Below are 17,622 nucleotides of genomic sequence, written 5' to 3' on the forward strand. Positions count from 1 at the left end.
GTGTGTACGTCGTACCTCACGATTTTTCTGACGCAATTTACTTTGAAAACTTCGATTAGTTCAATACGCCAGTTGCGCTTGGTGGAAGGCGTAGAAGAATGAGAAGTATGCAGTACTTTCGCACGCGTGTTTGTGCGCGTAACGCTCTTGATTCGTGGGAGCTCTGGCCGTTGCGTTAGACACGTAGCGTGTGCTGCAAATGTGCAAAGGGCCCTGGCTCATATGTGCGTAAAATGTACTCAGCATGTCCCCATGATGTCCCTCGCGGACATGAAAGGGTCTGTAGGGAAAAGCCCGCTTTAGCTTTCTTTAATTTTTTTCGGCAAGGCACCCGACTTGTGCATAAAAAATAACTTCTATATATTTCGGTAACAGTGCTATGGAACCCGCCGCGTTGGCTCAGTTAGCTAAGGCGTTGCGCTGCTGAGCACGAGGTCGCGGGATCGCATCCCGGCCGCGGCGGCCGCATTTCGATGGAGGCGAAAGGCAAAAACGCCCGTGTGCTTGCGTTGTAGTGCACGTTAAAGAACCCCAGGTAGTCAAAATTAATCCGGAGCCCTCCACTACGGCGTGCCTCGTAATCAGAACTGGTTTTGTCACGTAAAACCCCAGAAAGAAGAAGAAGAACAGTGCTATGGAGGCAGTCTGTATTTATATGACAGAACAGGGTGGAGAGAATGCAAGTAAAAAGTCGAGGAAAATGAACCCTGCAGCCATAATCATCTACGAATATATATAGAATCTCGTACGAAAACCCACCTGACCGTACAGGATTATGGTACGGGGCATACTATTGGCGTTTTTCATTAGAGATGTATCAGAATTGTGCCACCTGCCATAGGCGATCTTTTTTTTTTTAGTTCTTTTGTTGTTTAATAAGATACACGCTATACAGCCACCCACAGGATGCGATAATATCTCATCACTAGAATCACGTGATTCCGAGCGCATCCACACGTACTCAAATGGTCCAATAGCAAAACCCTCTTGAAGCGTGCTTTTCGAGGGGAAGGAGTGACGCATAGTGTTTACATAACGCGGTGATTGGCGGTTCTCTCGGGAAGGCGTTTGTGTACACAGCACGTGACTGGAGTCGACGGCGGAAAGCATATTTCGCAGCCGCGCTTTAAGATAAACACCGAGAAGCCAAGCGGTGTGCGGCATCACGTTACAGCCACGATGTTGGCACGCACTTGTACGTGATACGCTTTACACATGCGTAGCCTTGCCCTTGCCAACAAACGCGGCTACGTTATATAAAACCCCTGTATACATAAAAAGTAGCGCCAACCACTTCCCTCCTCCTCCGTTCCCCTGTTCCGCACGGCTCGGCCAGCGCGATCCCGACAGTGGCGCCGCTCATGTCGACCCTGCCGTAGCAGACGATGGCTAACGCGCTACCAGAGGAAAACCGCGGAAAACACCGATCGCGCCCTGCAGAGCAGTTTTTGAGGCGCGATTTTGCTTCGTCAGTCAGTAACTGACCTTAAGGGCCCATTCAGACTTGCGACAAGGCGAGGTCGCGCGACCAATTGCGACTGGCGACCAGAAAACTACTCAAGACGAATGATGTTCACACTTACAAATGCGACCGACGAGTCGCTAAACCGAAATGTATCACGATATGCCGTTCACGTCTGCTTGAAATGTCATCGCCGCGTAAAATAAGCGTCTGCGTATACGGACGTCCTGTTCCTTCGCATCTGATTGGTTCAGCTGTTCTGCGACTCCGGTCGCGCGACTGAAAAATCGAGCAGTGAGCGACTGGCCCGAAACCGTCGCATTTCGAGAAAAGCGACCATTTGCGACTACTTGCGACTGGTCGCTTTGCGACCAACTTGGTCGCGTGACCTCGCCTAGTCGCAAGTGTGAATGGGCCCTAATAATGCCGTTTTGGAAGCAGCAACGATGCGAGACGGCGCAGATACCAAGTGTGCAGCAAGCGTTTGCGCTCACCGGAAAAAAAAAAAAGCCTTTTGCCCTCGCCTTGTCGGTTGCGGCAACTTAAGACGCAGCAGCACGCCATCACAACGAAGTTCTTGTCTCTAACACGTTTGATCCGTTTGTGCGTACAGCACTTTCGTCGCACAGGCCCGAGAATGGCGGTAGGAGCGCGCTGGAAAGAATTATATATATATATATATATATATATATATATATATTATATATATATATATATATATATATATATATATATATACAGATGCGCAGCGCGTGCTTCCACGTCACACGAATTGGCCAATGGGGGGAGCGGAGGAGGCTGGGGCGACAGGAGGCGGCGAGGAGGAAACGCCGGGGTGAGACGGTGGCGGCAAGATCTAAGAATGACGCTACTTATTATAAGGGGCTTTAACATTATATGGGAAGCAGCGACACCTATCGCGCGCTCGTCTTAGTTTGCCACAGGCATAACTTTATGTATGTATGTATGTATGTATGTATGTATGTATGTATGTAGTATGTATGTATGTATGTATGTATGTATGTATGTATGTATGTATGTATGTATGTATGTATGTATGTATGTATGTATGTATGTATGTATGTATGTATGTATGTATGTATGTATGTATGTATGTATGTATGTATGTATGTATGTATGTATGTATGTATGTATGTATGTATGTATGTATGTATGTATGTATGTATGTATGTATGTATGTATGTATGTATGTATGTATGTATGTATGTATGTATGTATGTATGTATGTATGTATGTATGTATGTATGTATGTATGTATGTATGTATGTATGTATGTATGTATGTATGTATGTATGTATGTATGTATGTATGTATGTATGTATGTATGTATGTATGTATGTATGTATGTATGTATGTATGTATGTATGTATGTATGTATGTATGTATGTATGTATGTATGTATGTATGTATGTATGTATGTATGTATGTATGTATGTATGTATGTATGTATGTATTCCCTCATTCAAAATACCCCTAAGGGCCCTCAAAGAGGGTATTACATAGGGGGAGGGGAGGCTGTACAGAATAGTCACACAATATTAGTGTGACTGAAATAAGAACAAAAACAGAATTATAAACCATGCGTTATTAACAGCTGAGGAAAGGCGGGGGATACGAAAAAAACCATAAACGCAAAGCCATAACATATTTTGGACTAGAATGCGTACAACAGTTATAACATTAGTGACAATGCGTAATATTGAAAAATCATAATAAACAGAGCGCATAAACAGCTTACAAAATGCTTATAAAAATAACTTGCAGTGGCAACGCCGGTTATTTCGCGCGACTTCACAACTAGGTCGCTCCAATCGGACAGTAAAGATGGATATTAAGTGGCGTCAATTAATTGTGCTTCGTCAATAACCTTACGTGCCGGATTAATTTTGACCCCCAGGGGTTCTTAAACGTGCACCCGACGCACGGCACACGAGTGTTATTTGCGTGCCGCCTCCACCAGGATGCGGCCACGATCGAAATCGCAAACTCCTTCCAAGCAGCGGAAACGGCTTCATGGATCGGGCTCATCGCAGAACGAAAACCGCCTGTTGCTTAGCAAGCAACCCACTCTGACGCCTATGGGGCGACAGTAGACGAAAGGAAATAGCGTTGTTAGCGACTTTTGTCTATAGCCATTATTTAGACTGCATAGAAGGACAACTACAAGTCCTTGTAAGTAAGCAAAGTGATATACCGTAGGTCTACATATACAAGCTACGAACTGTTTAAACTTGTTTGATCTACAGGTAAAAAGTCATGAAAAGCACAAGCGAGGAGGCTGTGTGCATCGGCAGCGTTTAAAAAAAAGTAACCTGACGCCTCTGTCAATTAACACGAGAGAGAGCTCAAAATTCTGCGAACAGTGCGAAGGCCTCTCATGTACTTATGCGTTATGCACGTGTGTTCGTAGGAAGAAAAATTAATCAATAATGGAATAAGTGGCGTTTATGTTGTTCATGTCCTGCATCCTTCGCTGTTTTCCCGCAGTTTCGCTGCGGGAAATCGCGATCGGCTGTAAATTTACACGATTTGCAGCTTCGCTATCTAAACAGCGCTCGTCAAAGGCTGCTTCTCCGCATCAAAAGTACATGCGGGGGAAAGCCCACTTTAGCTTCTTTTTTTTTTTTCGTTTGTTTGTTTGTTGTGTTCGACAAGGCACGACATGCGTACAGAAAATAAATTTTATATATTTCGATAACTAATGAGGCAGTCAGTATTTATATGACAGAATAAGATGCAGAGTTGGGGGGCGCAGTGTTTGATCTTGTCGGCAGCACGAAAAACGTTTTACGCGTGTCGTCATGTGGCACGCGCTCGCACGTGCTCGCAGGAGCTGACGGCGCACACGGCTTCCGGCACATGTTCGACACCTGCGCCCACTGCGACTGGATCTGGAAAGGCGACGCCTGCGACATCTTCTACAGGGAACTTGGTAAGCAAGTCAGTCCACTCTCGCCGCCCCGCCCCCCCCCCCCCCAAAAAAAAAAACGTGGTAAATAAATGAATGAATGGATGAATTCATTAGTGAAAACCGAAAGCTATTCGTATAAAACTGCCACTGAATGGACATCCGATTGCACGTTCACGTCTCTGTTACCCGCAATGCCGCTAACGTAGTAGCTCCTGGTCATCAATTCCCGCTTCATGTTCTTGATGATGATAATTATGATGATGATGCACTTGATGTGCAGGTGGACAAACTTGTGGTAGTGAGTTGCAGAGGCAACGCGCCTTGATGTTACCAACTGTGTTTGCTGGGCCGCCTTGTACTGTGGCGCCATCTAGTCATGCATTCGGTGTACGACGACTGTTGACTCCGAGACCTTGGTACACGCATCTAAGCGTTTTTCCGCCTTTTTTCTTTTTTTTTTTTTGCCTGATAAGACAAATGACAGTGTACAGGCTTCAGGCAAGTTGGCAGAAACCGCTGGACAGGAAGTATAAGTTAGTTACCGCAAGTAGAACATTGCGTGATTGCACGTCTCGGAGGCGCAAATGACACACAAGAGGATTCAGACTAGGGGCTCCACGTACCAGCGCAACATGAAGTGCAGCCGGCTGTCAGGGATAAAATTGAACGAAAGGAGGCGGCTTCGTAGGAGTGGCTTCAAATGGCAGCAGTGAACTTTTTAACCGAATACGAATATACCTAGAATGCGGGCTATGAATGTCGAATCAATCTCGAATATTTTCTTGCTTACCGAGCTGGCGGCGGAAAAAACGGAGAGCAATGACGTAAAACTTTATTTCTTCAGTGCACGTGTAAGCTATTTGTATGTTCGCTCTGGTGGACAGCCGTGTAAGTCTTAAAAAGCTCGATACAACACCATGGGTTGGTTTGGCTGGCGGCAGGCTTCAAGCAGCCAGTGAGCCGTATGCGTTGGCTTTTTTCTATGGCAGGCCCCAGGCTACGATGATTGTAAGCGCATATATTCGGCTTTAATGGAATATTGGAGGACATCGGATATCAGAGTCTCGAATTAAACATTTCCATCGATAACGCCCAAGCAACAGTTCGATTCATATACGAAATTTAGAATATTCGCACGCCTCCACCTATAGTGCATGCCATTGGGCGACCATGGAGGAATACTTAAAACCACTCCCAACGTGCTTTTGAGAGAGAAGCTATAGTGGCAGGACAGAAGCACGCCCTACATGCCTATCTCTCCTCCTTTACATCGTTATAGTTTCTATGGTTGTGTTACAAATTCCGGCTTAGACATCCTTCTTGCCGCTTTCGCAAGATCTTAGCCTTGTTATTAGTCATGTTCCAATTCGGATGGATACACGTTAAAGAAGACAGCTTCGATAAGAATCGAAGTCTGCAACGGTACAGACTGTACTTTACTATCTGAATGAGCAGATGGCAAATAAAAGCGGTGCAGTAGAAAATTGCTGGCTGGAGCGTGTCAGCAAGCCATAGTTACTAAAGCCTATAAGAAAGGACCGCAGACGTACCGGGTGCATCAAACATTTTGCGTGAGTGCTAAATCAGACGCTATGCATATCTATATAAATCATTACAGCAGTCTGCGACTTGTTATTTGTCCTGGTACCTATATAACATGTAGCCAATAAAACCTGAAACACAAGGCGATAGAAAAAATAACTACATGCACGTTGTTCCTTTTTTAAAAATTATAGCGCAGTCTCAGAAGAAAATCTCACTCGAGACTCTTTCGGCCTAAATTTCCGTCAAACGGTTGTCGTCAGGTGGTGAAGATACTTCCAGAGCGTTCGTGTTCCAATAGACAGTCTGTCATATTAAACTTCAAGGTAGACACGTTTTGCTTTTCGCAATGAATTGAAACAGAAAAGCAGGTGTATTCCAATATAGGCAAACAAGTGTGAGAGCATTGGGAATAAGCTTGCAGGGCTAGTTGGTGAAATGTATATTTCGAAAATGCACGCAAATTTACACACGCACACACGCACACACACACACACACACACACACACAGAGAGAGAGAGAGAGAGAGAGAAGGACAGTCCAGGCGAGTGCTCTTCTCGCCTGTCCTTTTCTGTGAATGTCATCATCATCATCAGCCTATATTTTATGTCCACTCTCACCATCCCTGAAGAAGAATGGCTTCATTGGAAGAAGATGCTACAGAGTTCATATTTTCAAGATCAGCTATGGGCTGTCCAGAGGGCCCACGATGTCGCTGAAGGGCTGGGCCTAACGGTGCCATCGTGGGTGCGGCCCGCCTCGGCTTGAAAGAGTCGAGCCTCAGGACTTTTGTAAATAAAAAGTTTTCACACATACACAGTGCAGGACGAAGGCCTCTTCTTGCAATCTAGAAATACCCCTGTCTTGCGCTAGCTGTTTCCAACTTGTGCCTGCAAATTTCCCAACTTCATCACCCCCACCTAGTTTACTGTCGTCCTCGACTGCGTGAATGTGCGTGTGTGTAAATGTGCTTGTGTTCCAACTGCACTACATTAAATTATCGTTATCGGTGGGACGTTTAAGTACATAAATAAAAAATTCAAGGGCCACTTAGTTATCCCTACGTGGATGAATGCGTAAGCATTGCGACCACCGAAGGTCGTGGGTTCGAGTGCCTTAATTACTTATCTCTTAATTCGTTGTGCCTTAATTAACTTCGCCTTAATTAACACCAACGGCCGTGGGTTCGGGGGTCATAATGAAATCTATCTTAGTTAACCATGCCCTAATTAACTTTGCCTTTACTGACGTCATCAACTGCCTCGATTGGCTCACTTGCACATTTGACCATCGTGGTCACGCGAACGCCGGAGTTCCCGCCTCAATTACCATATAATGCTTTAGCATCAATGAATCAACCAATCTATCAATAAATCAACCAATCAATCAACCAATCAACCAACAAATCAACCAACAAATCAATCAATGAATCAATGAATCAATGAATCAATGAATCAATGAATCAATGAATCAATGAATCAATGAATCAATGAATACCAGTCACTCGCGCGCATAAAGAAGTTGCCAGTGCACTCTACGACTCTTCGGCACGTTCGACTGGTCGCTTTCGAGGGCTCTAGAAGCATTCTCGCAATGTGGTGTGTGCTTGTTCTCGGTTCCGTCGACGTAAGCGCTCGGAACACATTCGACTAGTTCGTTCGTAGCTACCCCGCTCCAACTCGGAGCACTCGCAGTTATACTCTCAGCTTCCAGCTGGGAGCGCAACCGAAATCCGACATGATACGCACACAAGGTCTCTCGTTCTCCACTGCAAAATTGCAACCATTTCAAATTCATTTTGTACTAAACCTTGCAATCAGCGCGATCAGCTCCCAAATAGTATTGTGAGGGTCAGCGATCAGTGTCATTGTAAACATGCTATATAACTAACCTCACTGCACAGCTGAGCAACTTATAACGACGCTCCCTTACACTTATAATATTGCCAACATTATTTATGCGTTAAGATCGCCGTAATATTGTGCTTTTTATTATTGTGTTATCGTATTGCTACGTTGCGGTACACTTGCATTTTTATAATTGTGTTTATTAATTGCAATTTATACCTATTTTATTTTATACCTATTTATACCTACAATTTTATACCTATTTCGTACCACGTTCTTATTGTACCATATTTCGTACTACAAATGAAATGAAATATGCCGATCCCGTAGTCACTCTTCCGATTAACTCTGCAAGCAGCCGAACGTTCGGCTGGGACATGTTTTCTATGGATCCGATTTGCAGTGCGCTCCGCGCCACGGCAAAACCGAGTTTGGGGCGCGGTAGGAACCAGTCGAATTTTCAGTTCATGATGAAACGTTACCGGGCCACAGCGTGCGCGACTTTCGCACGCGTCAAAGAGGTTCCGAAAGTAATTTTGACACTCGGAAGCTGTGGATGACGAAAAACACAGCGCCCCTTTTTTTACTCTTAACCCTTGGAGCTCTTGTAACGGAATACAAGCCCCGCTATACCGAGTGTTTCAGCGAACACTTCCTAAATTTTTTAAAGGCTGTCTGTTGCACGATAACACAATTCTAGTTCATGAGCTGGTGTACCGAAGATGCGGACACCACTTGCGCAAAAAATTGAAATGCATAATGGACTAATTAAGAAAATTTTGCTAGTTAAGTTTTGTAACTAATTTACCTTACGGTCCATATTGCAATTTACAAGTTCTAGCCGTGGAGTTCGCAAGGCGGATCCACTTGGAACGAATTCTCAGGATGACACCTGTTTCGAAATATTAATTCCCGAACTTTGCGGAGAAATGCACTGGCATTCCAGTTACTTTCTTAACAAAACGTCGTTTTATGCATTGAAGCACAAAAGTAACTGGAACGCCAGTGCGTTTCTCCGCAAAGTTCGGGAATTATTATCTCGAAACTGGCGTCATCCTGAAAATTCGTTCCAAGTGGATCCACCTTGCAAACTCCGCGGCTAGAATTTGTAAATTGCAATACGGGCCATAACGCAATTAGTTACAAAACTCCCTCAGTGATTTTTTTTGTTAATTAGTCAATTATGCATTTCAATTTTTTGCGCAAGTAATGTCCGCCTCTTCGAGTAGACCAGCTTGTGAACTACAATTGTGCTATCGTACCACAGGCAACCTGTAAAAAAAATTTTGAAAGTGTTCGCTGAAACACCCGGTATACAGTGCCCGAAGTCAACGTAATTCGCGCACTCGGCGGCCCGGCAACTCCCCACCAAGACTGTAGTATACCATCTAAGAGTGTGGGAGAGATTGAACCTGTGGTGCGAGCCACGTACGGTCTCGCCACGCGACCCAGCATGACCCCTCCGCGGCCGCCGCCGCCGCCGCCGCTGCAGCCGAGTCCCAGACGGAGAGCATCACGTACGAGCTGGCCTCGCGTCCCGACCCGGGCCTGTTCGCGCGCTTCTTCGGCGAGAAGGGCTACCAGAGGGGACGCGCCGTCCACGACGACGACAAGGCCGTGGCTGCGACCGCTGCGTCGCGCGGAGGCGCTTCGTCACCCACCCGAGGCACCTGGGCGTCGGACGCCGACTGGAGGGCCCAGATCTCCAACCTCGCGACGCACGAGAAGAAGTGGGTATACATAACGCCATTTCGCCAGCAGGCTTCACGAGTGAATGCTAGGGTAAAGCGGACCTTCGGCTGCCTCTTACTTGAGCCCTGAAGCGTACACAAAGATACGAACAGAGAGACCAAGATGCAAGAACAGGGCCGGCTGCCTCTTACACTCGCACTGAAGCTTGCGTGCGTTTGTGTATACAGTGGAATCTCGTGGGTACGATTCTGCATAATACGTTTTTCCGGATAATAAGTTGCCTTTTCTTTTCCCGATTATACGATTTGGTTGGATAATACGTTGCAGTATACGATTTTCGGATGATACGCTTAATTTTCCGGTTCCCGTGAAGATCGTATCAACGAGGTTCCGCTGTATGCATCATAGGAAGCAGAGATACAAAGATACAAGAATAAAGCGATAGACACAAGGATGCAAAGACGCGTAATTCAAATAGCGGGGGGGAAAATATGAGCCTTTGGAGTTTTACTAACCAAAACCGCAATACGAATCGCGCCGTTCATAGTTGGGGACGCCGAGTTAATTCTGACCACCTGGGTGGGATTCTTGAGCCTTAAGCTACGTACACGAGGGTGTTTGCATTTCGGCTCCGTCGATATGCGGCCGCCGCATGCAGCCACGATCGAACCTACCCCCACGAGAATTCAACAGCGCATTGGCATAGCCTCTATAAGCTACCGCGGCGACTGAAATGGCGAAGCGCAAGTCATAGGAATGCGAAGACGAGTGCTTAAATGACAAAGCGCGAAACACGGGAATACAAAGAGAAGTGGTGGGATACAAAAAAAAGGATGTGTTTTAAAGGCCATACGTAAGACGTGGTAATATATACTGGCAAATATTTTAATGCTGAAGCGCGAGACACAAGCATACCAAGTCAAGTACTTAAGTGACGAAGCGCGAGACACATCAATACAAGGACAAGTACTTACGGGTCAAAAGCATGAGACACAGGGATACAAAGACAAGAAAGTCGAGGACAAAGTGCGAGAAAAAGAAATGCAGGGATAATCACTTAAATAAGCAAGCACGAGACACACGGATACAAGTGATCATTAGTGCTGAATAATGAACGTCCCTGGGGCCAGTGTTTCAGCAATGGTACTTGTCTTCGTCCCTTGTCAACAAGCCCCCTTCGAACCTTAATCACTTGCGAGTGATCTTATAACGGTTCGGAAAGCGAACCACTCGCTTGGCCCCGCGTGGTTGGTCAGAATGGCGTTTTCGTAAGCAAAACGCCATTCTGGCCAATCACGTGAGGCCAAGCGAACGGTTCGCTTTTCGAACGGTTATAAGATCGCGCCCAGGCTTCCATCTTCCCGTGTACCCCTGTCATGGATAGTAGGACTAGTAATTCAAGGACTATAGGAATTCAGCAACAATAGGAATTCAGCGACTAGCAATTAGAGGATATATCAGTTCGAGGACTATATCAATTCGTCGACTAGCAATTCAAGGACTTTAGGGATTCGATGACTAGGAATTCAAGGAATATAGCAATTCAGCGACTAACAATTCAGCGACTAACAATTCAGCGACTAACAATTCAGCGACTAACAATTCAGCGACTAACAATTCAGGGACAAAGATCGAGATCACTGGGACCTCTACTTTACGTTTGCTACTCTACGGTTCGGTGCGCGTAAACTTAAAAACGCGAACCAACTAGCCCTGTTTATACTGGCCCGCACCGCGCAGACAGCTCTGTGAATTTTTCCCATCCATTCTACAGGCGGTTATTCTGACGTCACGTGTTGCCTGCATGTATTAAGAGGACCCTGCTCTCCCACCATAGCGTGCAGAATGCCGATGGGTGCTGATGATGATAGTGACAAATGCTAATAATCGCAGCGTCGACAGCGGGTTAATCGCGTGTGATAAGTGCAGCGTGGCGACACGCCTAAGCAGGGCTACCGCCTGTTACAATTCAGTTGCTAATTGTTGCAGCAAAGCCCTATAGCCTCTTTCGACGCTACCGTCCTTTTAGAGTACATTTCGCATAACCATCCTCGTAGACGGCGCCCTGTTACGTTCTGTTAGGTCTGTTTAGATCTTGTCAAGCAAAATTACTGCATTATACCATACGGAAACGTGTCACTTCTGTACACCTTTGATTGAGCGTTAGAGAGCTTCAGCTGACCGTCCGGCAAGCCTTGCCGTCCAGCAAAATACAGCTGGTACAGAGTTTACCCCACGCGACCCTGACAGCGAGCAGGTAATAATATGAGAACGCTGCAACGCAAGACGTTTCGCGCGGTAAAACCGAGCAGTTGCCAGGCTACGAGGGTTACTGCATTACCATACGAGACAATACGGAAACGCGGCAGCGCTATAACTCCGCTATCTACACACACATCGTGCTGATGTATTCCGCTTACCTCTTTGCAACGCATCCGCCTAAAGCACCCACAGAGCGTTGTCATAGACGATAAATCCGGCTCTGTGACCAGATGTGATCACATTCGATTTGCCACACGCTGTTCTTGATGTTGGCTAGTTGTGCTAGTCGCTTGCGTTGGCTAGTTGGGTAGATGTGAAGTTAGCACCAACTTCACATTCTATGGCCCCACCGCCAACAATTAAGCGCAGCGTAGGGAGAATCGAAAGGGATCACCTCTGGTGACAGAACGTTCATCGCAAATGATTGTCGGCGTCGCCACTGTGACGATACGGTCCGCACACATGAATTTAGTAAGGTGTTAATTGATCTGGGCGATTTCGATTTGAGAACACATTGTAAAATAATTTACGCCCCTAAAAGTGAAAGAGGGCGTAAATTTGTCTATAACTATAGTGTAAGGGTGTGAGTGATAGACACATTTACACTCTTTTTCACTTTTAGGGGTGTAAATTATTTTAGAATGTGTATGGTCGCCATCAGTGACTATAATGTAGGCAGAGCACTCAGTCTTTGTCCTAGCCGTTTTCTGTCCCCGTGTGTTATGTGTTGCGCTGATGCCTATATACCACAGAGCCACGCGAAACGTACAAATGCTCCGTCTGCCGCAGGTCCCGCAAGTCAGCCAAGCTGCTGCTGGCGCAGCAGGCGCTCAACCGCTTGCGACACTGGACGTCCGGCCACCATCACCACCACCACGCGATGACCACGGACAACGGAGGATCCCCGGTCAGGCAAGACCTCATGGACGTCGCCAAGTCGGCCGAGGAGGCCAAGACGCTCTTGCGCAGGTCCCGCGCAGAAGACTGCCCAGAGGTGAGCGCGCGCACATGTATAGCGTCGACACCATAGAGTTTCTCACTATAACACCTAGAGGGTGATCTGACGCCACCGTCTATGTGAGTTTCCTAAAGGGCGCTGTGCCGTCATGGGAATGACGGTAGTGTCTGCGAGGGTTGTGCTGGCTGGTGTTGTACGAGGCTTCGTCTAAAACGTGGCTATGGCTACACAAATACTGCGTTCTTAAAATCTATATAAAAGGCTTTCATATTCACCTGCATTACATCTCTCAATGAAGTTTTATAGTCACCTATAATGCAGAACCAACCGAAGAAAAGGAAGAACAGACGCCAAGTTCTTCCAAAGCAAGAGAGAATCTTGTCGTCTGTCCTCCAACTTTAGCGGCCACTGATACTTTTTATGTTTCATAAAATTTTACATTCAATAATAAGTCCTCAAAATTAAACAAAACATGTTTTTGTGTAATAATAAATCTAAAACAGCTTTTTACGTGCTGTTTCAGCAGGAAATTATTCATTGTGACAAACGGAATGGTGCTAGCCAGGCTATGGAGCCATCATAGCCAGGGGCGTCTTCAAGGCTTCCTGGCTTTCCGAGAACGGTGCCAATGCGAAGTCACAATACACCGGCATTCCCAAGCATGCCACAGCGCAGCAGCGCCAGATTTTCCTCTAGGTGATATAGTGAGAAACTCTGTGGTCGACACAGAATAAGTAACCAGTCGCCGTGGCCTCCGCGATCAGCTCCGGCAGCGCGCCGTTGTCAGCGAACGGCGCGATGCCGGAGCTGATCTCGGAGGCCACACAGTCGCCATTAAGCTTTCTACACAAATAACCAAAGGGAACTGAGGCGATAGTGTCTGCTTCAAGCATGGCGGTTCAGAAAACATGGGAATGATGATAAGCACACGGACTTAATTGCCTGAACTTCATCTTTCTTTTCTTGCATCAAACGGCATTGCGACATTGAAAATTGATCATTTTTGGACAATATATTGCGCTATATAAGTGCAACAATTTGCAATGATTGAACATATACGCTCAGCCTTACTGCCTTCTGTGTTCAGAAAAATAGTATTGCTTCAAAATTTATGCTAGTAAATGCAGTTGAAGCGTAGTTGATAAAGCCACAAGAGTCTGAATCATCAAGCACGATAGTCAAACAAACCATTTACTTCCTATTATTACGGTAGGTGAACGATTGGAGCGCAAGAGTTCTCTAGTAATTTCTGTAGGAAACTAAGCCAACCGCCAGATGGACCGGTGCAAGCCCAATTGCCGATGCATTAAAGACGGACACATGACGTACACATACCCCTTAATTCCGCTTAGTGCACTTCCACTAAGTCATCCCTCTCAATTCCAAAGGTCGAGGGTTCGAGTGCCTTAATTAACTATACCTTAATTAACTTCGCCTTCATTAACACCAAAGGTGGCGGGTTCGACTCCGACCAAAGGTCGTGGGTTCGTAGCCTTTTTGTACTTTTTCGTGTCACCGACGCGTTTTCGCTCAAGGTCGACTGCCTCATGAGACATATAAGGTTTTCGCCTTAATAATGTAACACTTCGCCCGTAGCTATGCGAAGCATATATAACAATAGAAAGGTTCGAGCTCGAGCTGCTACTCGCACGGTGTCCAACGATACACGAGAGCGGCATTGCGCGAGGCAGCACGCGAAACAACTGCTGCTGCGCAGTAGGAACAGCGCCTACCAGGCGTCCCACAGCGCTGGCAGCGGCGCTGCATGGCGTCGCACGCGATAAGACCTAAAAAAAAGGGCAAGCAGGGAGAGTCACGTGACTATCTTGAAGCCTAATTATTAAAAAAAATATGAAGGAAAGGCTCACATTAAACGGGCCTTCCCCACATGATATGCTAGCGGTAATTACATGCCGCCGCGCGCGCGGGAACTAGAAGGAGAGTAGGGCGAAGAGTGGGTGATTGAGGGCCGAGCGTGACGAGAGAGCCATTAAGAGCAACCATGTACCAAACAATGCCTTGAAAGGTCCGGCAACCGTGTAAGGCCTATTTCCCAAGTGTCAACGCGCAGACTGGTCCCGAAAGAAAAGAAGGGAGGCGTCTTGAGGGGGTTGGCTTGCCGAGGCTAGCTGCCTGACGTCATTCTCGCTCCTGCAGCCTTTTATGGCGATAGCTAGCAGTTATATGGTCACCCCAAGTGCATTTCTACCGTCGGCGTCGCCGTCAGGTTCCGTATGAAGTCCAACGGCGATAATATCGTCGCCGCGCGCCGTACGCTGTGTATGCGAGTATGTGTATGCGGAAGCGCGCGGTTTTCTTTCGCGCGCGAGGCACGAGGGCGATGCGACAGAGAGAGAGAGAGAGAGAGAGAGAGAGAGAGGGGGGGGTGCGTTTTGCACCGTCGGCTGCTGCTCACAGAGCGGCCGCGCGGGCCACATCTTCAAAGTGATCTGCGATGGGGACTAAGTGCATGCGCCGAGTGCGGGCATATACAGGGTGTTTCAGCGAACACTTTCAAAAATTCTCAAAGGTTGCCTGTGGCAGACAGCACAATTCTAGTTTATGAGCTGGTCTACTCGAAGAGGTGGACATTACTTGCACAAAAAAATTGAAATGCATAATCAAATAATTAACAGAAATTCACTAATTAGGTTTTAACTAATTGCCTGATGGCCCATATTGCAATTTACAAATTGTAGCCCTGGAGTTCGCAAGGCGGATCCACTTGGAAGGAATTCTCGGGATGACACCAGTTTCGAGATAATAATTCCAGAACTTTGCGGAGAAATGCATTGGCGTTCCAGTTAGTTGCTTAACAAAAACGTCGCTTTATGCATTGAAGCACAAAATTAACTGGAACGCCAATGCATATATATATATATATATATATATATATATATATATATGGTTTCGCACACATTGTCGCGACGGCAGGCCTACTCGGAGGACATGTCCACGGTCGCCAGCGGGGGCGTCGGCTGCGTCGCGGGCGCCAAGACGTCGTCGTCGGCCGGCGACCTGCTGCTCGGCCTGGGGCCGACGCACTACAAGGGCATCTCGCGCAGGGTCCAGTCCAGCACCGCCGTGGCGGTCAAGACGCAGGACGCCGGACACGCGAGGCGAGTTGCACATTCTGCACGTACGGTCGGGTACACTAAAGCAAAACAATAAATCAACTTAGAGTGATAAAGTATTCTTCGAAAACTCTGCTGTCATTAATTCCACTGCAATATGTCAACTATAAGAAGAGAAAATGAAGCTCAATGTTAACTTTTTTTAATTTCGCGCGGAAACCCAACGTCAGCACTTCAGTGTGACGTCATGACTTCTAAAGAATTTTTCATATTTGGGCCACGTTGGCTCAGTAGAAGTTCGCGAAACTTGCCATATTCAGCCTTGGGCTCCTTTAGAACACAATGTATAGTCAATCTTTACCGCTAATTAACTAACTGGGACCTAGAAGACGCTGCCAAAATCGATGACGTGACGTTGAGCTGGTACGGGAACTTCAAGGTGGCATCGCCACTCGCCTTTAATGTTTTTCGTTTCTTTCTGGCTTACCAAGCGGCTTCTCGCGGTAAGAGTGGTATTTTCGGTATTGTGGAAGGGTAATGTACTGATACAGAAGAGTAATTTTCCCTATAGGAGAGGCCCCGCCCAGATGACCGAAGCGCGGCAGCCGACTGCCTCCGCGAATAAAGAAATAGTCCCGCTGAAGCTACTCAGCCCAGTTCGAAGAGCGCGCTGCCATGTTCTCCGTCGGCGGAGCCACCGGCTCTCCGGCTCATGACGTCAGTCTAGAGTGGACGCCCATTGGTGGAGACTCATGTGCACTCTCCTTTGAGGGGCAAATGCCGCAGCCTTCTAAAGTTCTACCCGACCATAGTGTCGAATATTCGAATCCGGTATATTTATATGTCGAATATTAGATAACTGCCTGGTGTGCCCTCCCCCCCCCCCCACCCCACTCTTTCGCCTCCTCACGTGGCTACGCCACTGGCCACTGTCAAAAGTCCCCTTGTCGAAACGTCCCTTGCCGAAACGTCGCCTTAGCGATGACCTCCGAGATCTGCGCGCGCCGGCTTGAAGACCAGCCGGCGCGCGCAAATCTCGAAGGCCATGGCTAAGGCATCCCTTGTTCGCCTACTGTTTATCCCTTCAAACCTTCATCCGCTTGGGATGGTTGTGTCTTATATGGATTGAAGAGCTCTGACTGAAGTTTAGTGCCGTTTACCCGAGCGATACGGAGGGAGGAGGACGTGACGCAGCGTGAACTCATCTGCTGCCACCTTCAACGAACGCAGGGCTTCTGGCGACTTCTGCTGCCCCGCGGCAGCCGGGGGCGCGTTCGTACCGGAAGGCCGCGCCCTGAGCGCCGCGTCGTCCGAGGAGGCCTGGTCGACGACGGGCAAGAAGGGAGGCCACCATTTTGCCTCCAGCCAGAGGTCCATCGACGGTTTCTTCAAGCGCCTCGTCCGGAAGAAGTGACCCCGCCGAGCAGCTACCTCCCCGACTGTCCTTTTCCTGTCGTTTGTTTTTGGCTTCTCCCGACTGACTGTCCGTGTTGAGAACTTTCTTTCTCTCTCTTTCTCTCTCACACGCAAGCTTATTTGTGTAGGCAAGCGTCGCAAAATGATCTTTGTAGTTACGTTGAAACGACTCGTTCCTTGTTTATTGCTCGCGATGCGTACGCGACCGGTATTATCGGTCGGACATTTTTTCAGGGATATACTTTCACCAGTGCGTGATCGTATAACCTCCTGTGCGACACGGCACTGGCGTGCCGGACGCGGGTATGGGAAGGCAAATGCGTACGCTGAATGTGGCATCCCGAAAGCGGTCTTCTGAGAATGTAACCAGCCGACATCATAGAAAGAAATGAAGGAGATCTGTTGAGAAGGGGGAAGGAAGGAAGGAAGGAAGGAAG

General features: G+C 47.3%; 1 protein-coding gene across 1 annotated transcript in view; it reads left to right on the top strand.

Annotated features, from left to right (window-relative positions):
- The window catches only part of LOC125941317 (uncharacterized), a 141,936-nt gene extending 124,753 nt beyond the window's left edge, over positions 1-17,183 (top strand). Inside the window, exons 5-9 of the mRNA XM_049658332.1 lie at positions 4,314-4,415; positions 9,276-9,513; positions 12,527-12,731; positions 15,630-15,844; positions 17,000-17,183. Coding sequence (XP_049514289.1) covers positions 4,314-4,415; positions 9,276-9,513; positions 12,527-12,731; positions 15,630-15,844; positions 17,000-17,183 — 944 coding nt within the window. The remainder of the gene's footprint in view (positions 1-4,313; positions 4,416-9,275; positions 9,514-12,526; positions 12,732-15,629; positions 15,845-16,999) is intronic.
- The last annotated feature ends 439 nt before the right edge of the window (positions 17,184-17,622 follow it).

The sequence above is a fragment of the Dermacentor silvarum genome, chromosome 11, assembly GCF_013339745.2.
Source record: "Dermacentor silvarum isolate Dsil-2018 chromosome 11, BIME_Dsil_1.4, whole genome shotgun sequence".
NCBI classification, from domain to species: domain Eukaryota; kingdom Metazoa; phylum Arthropoda; class Arachnida; order Ixodida; family Ixodidae; genus Dermacentor; species Dermacentor silvarum.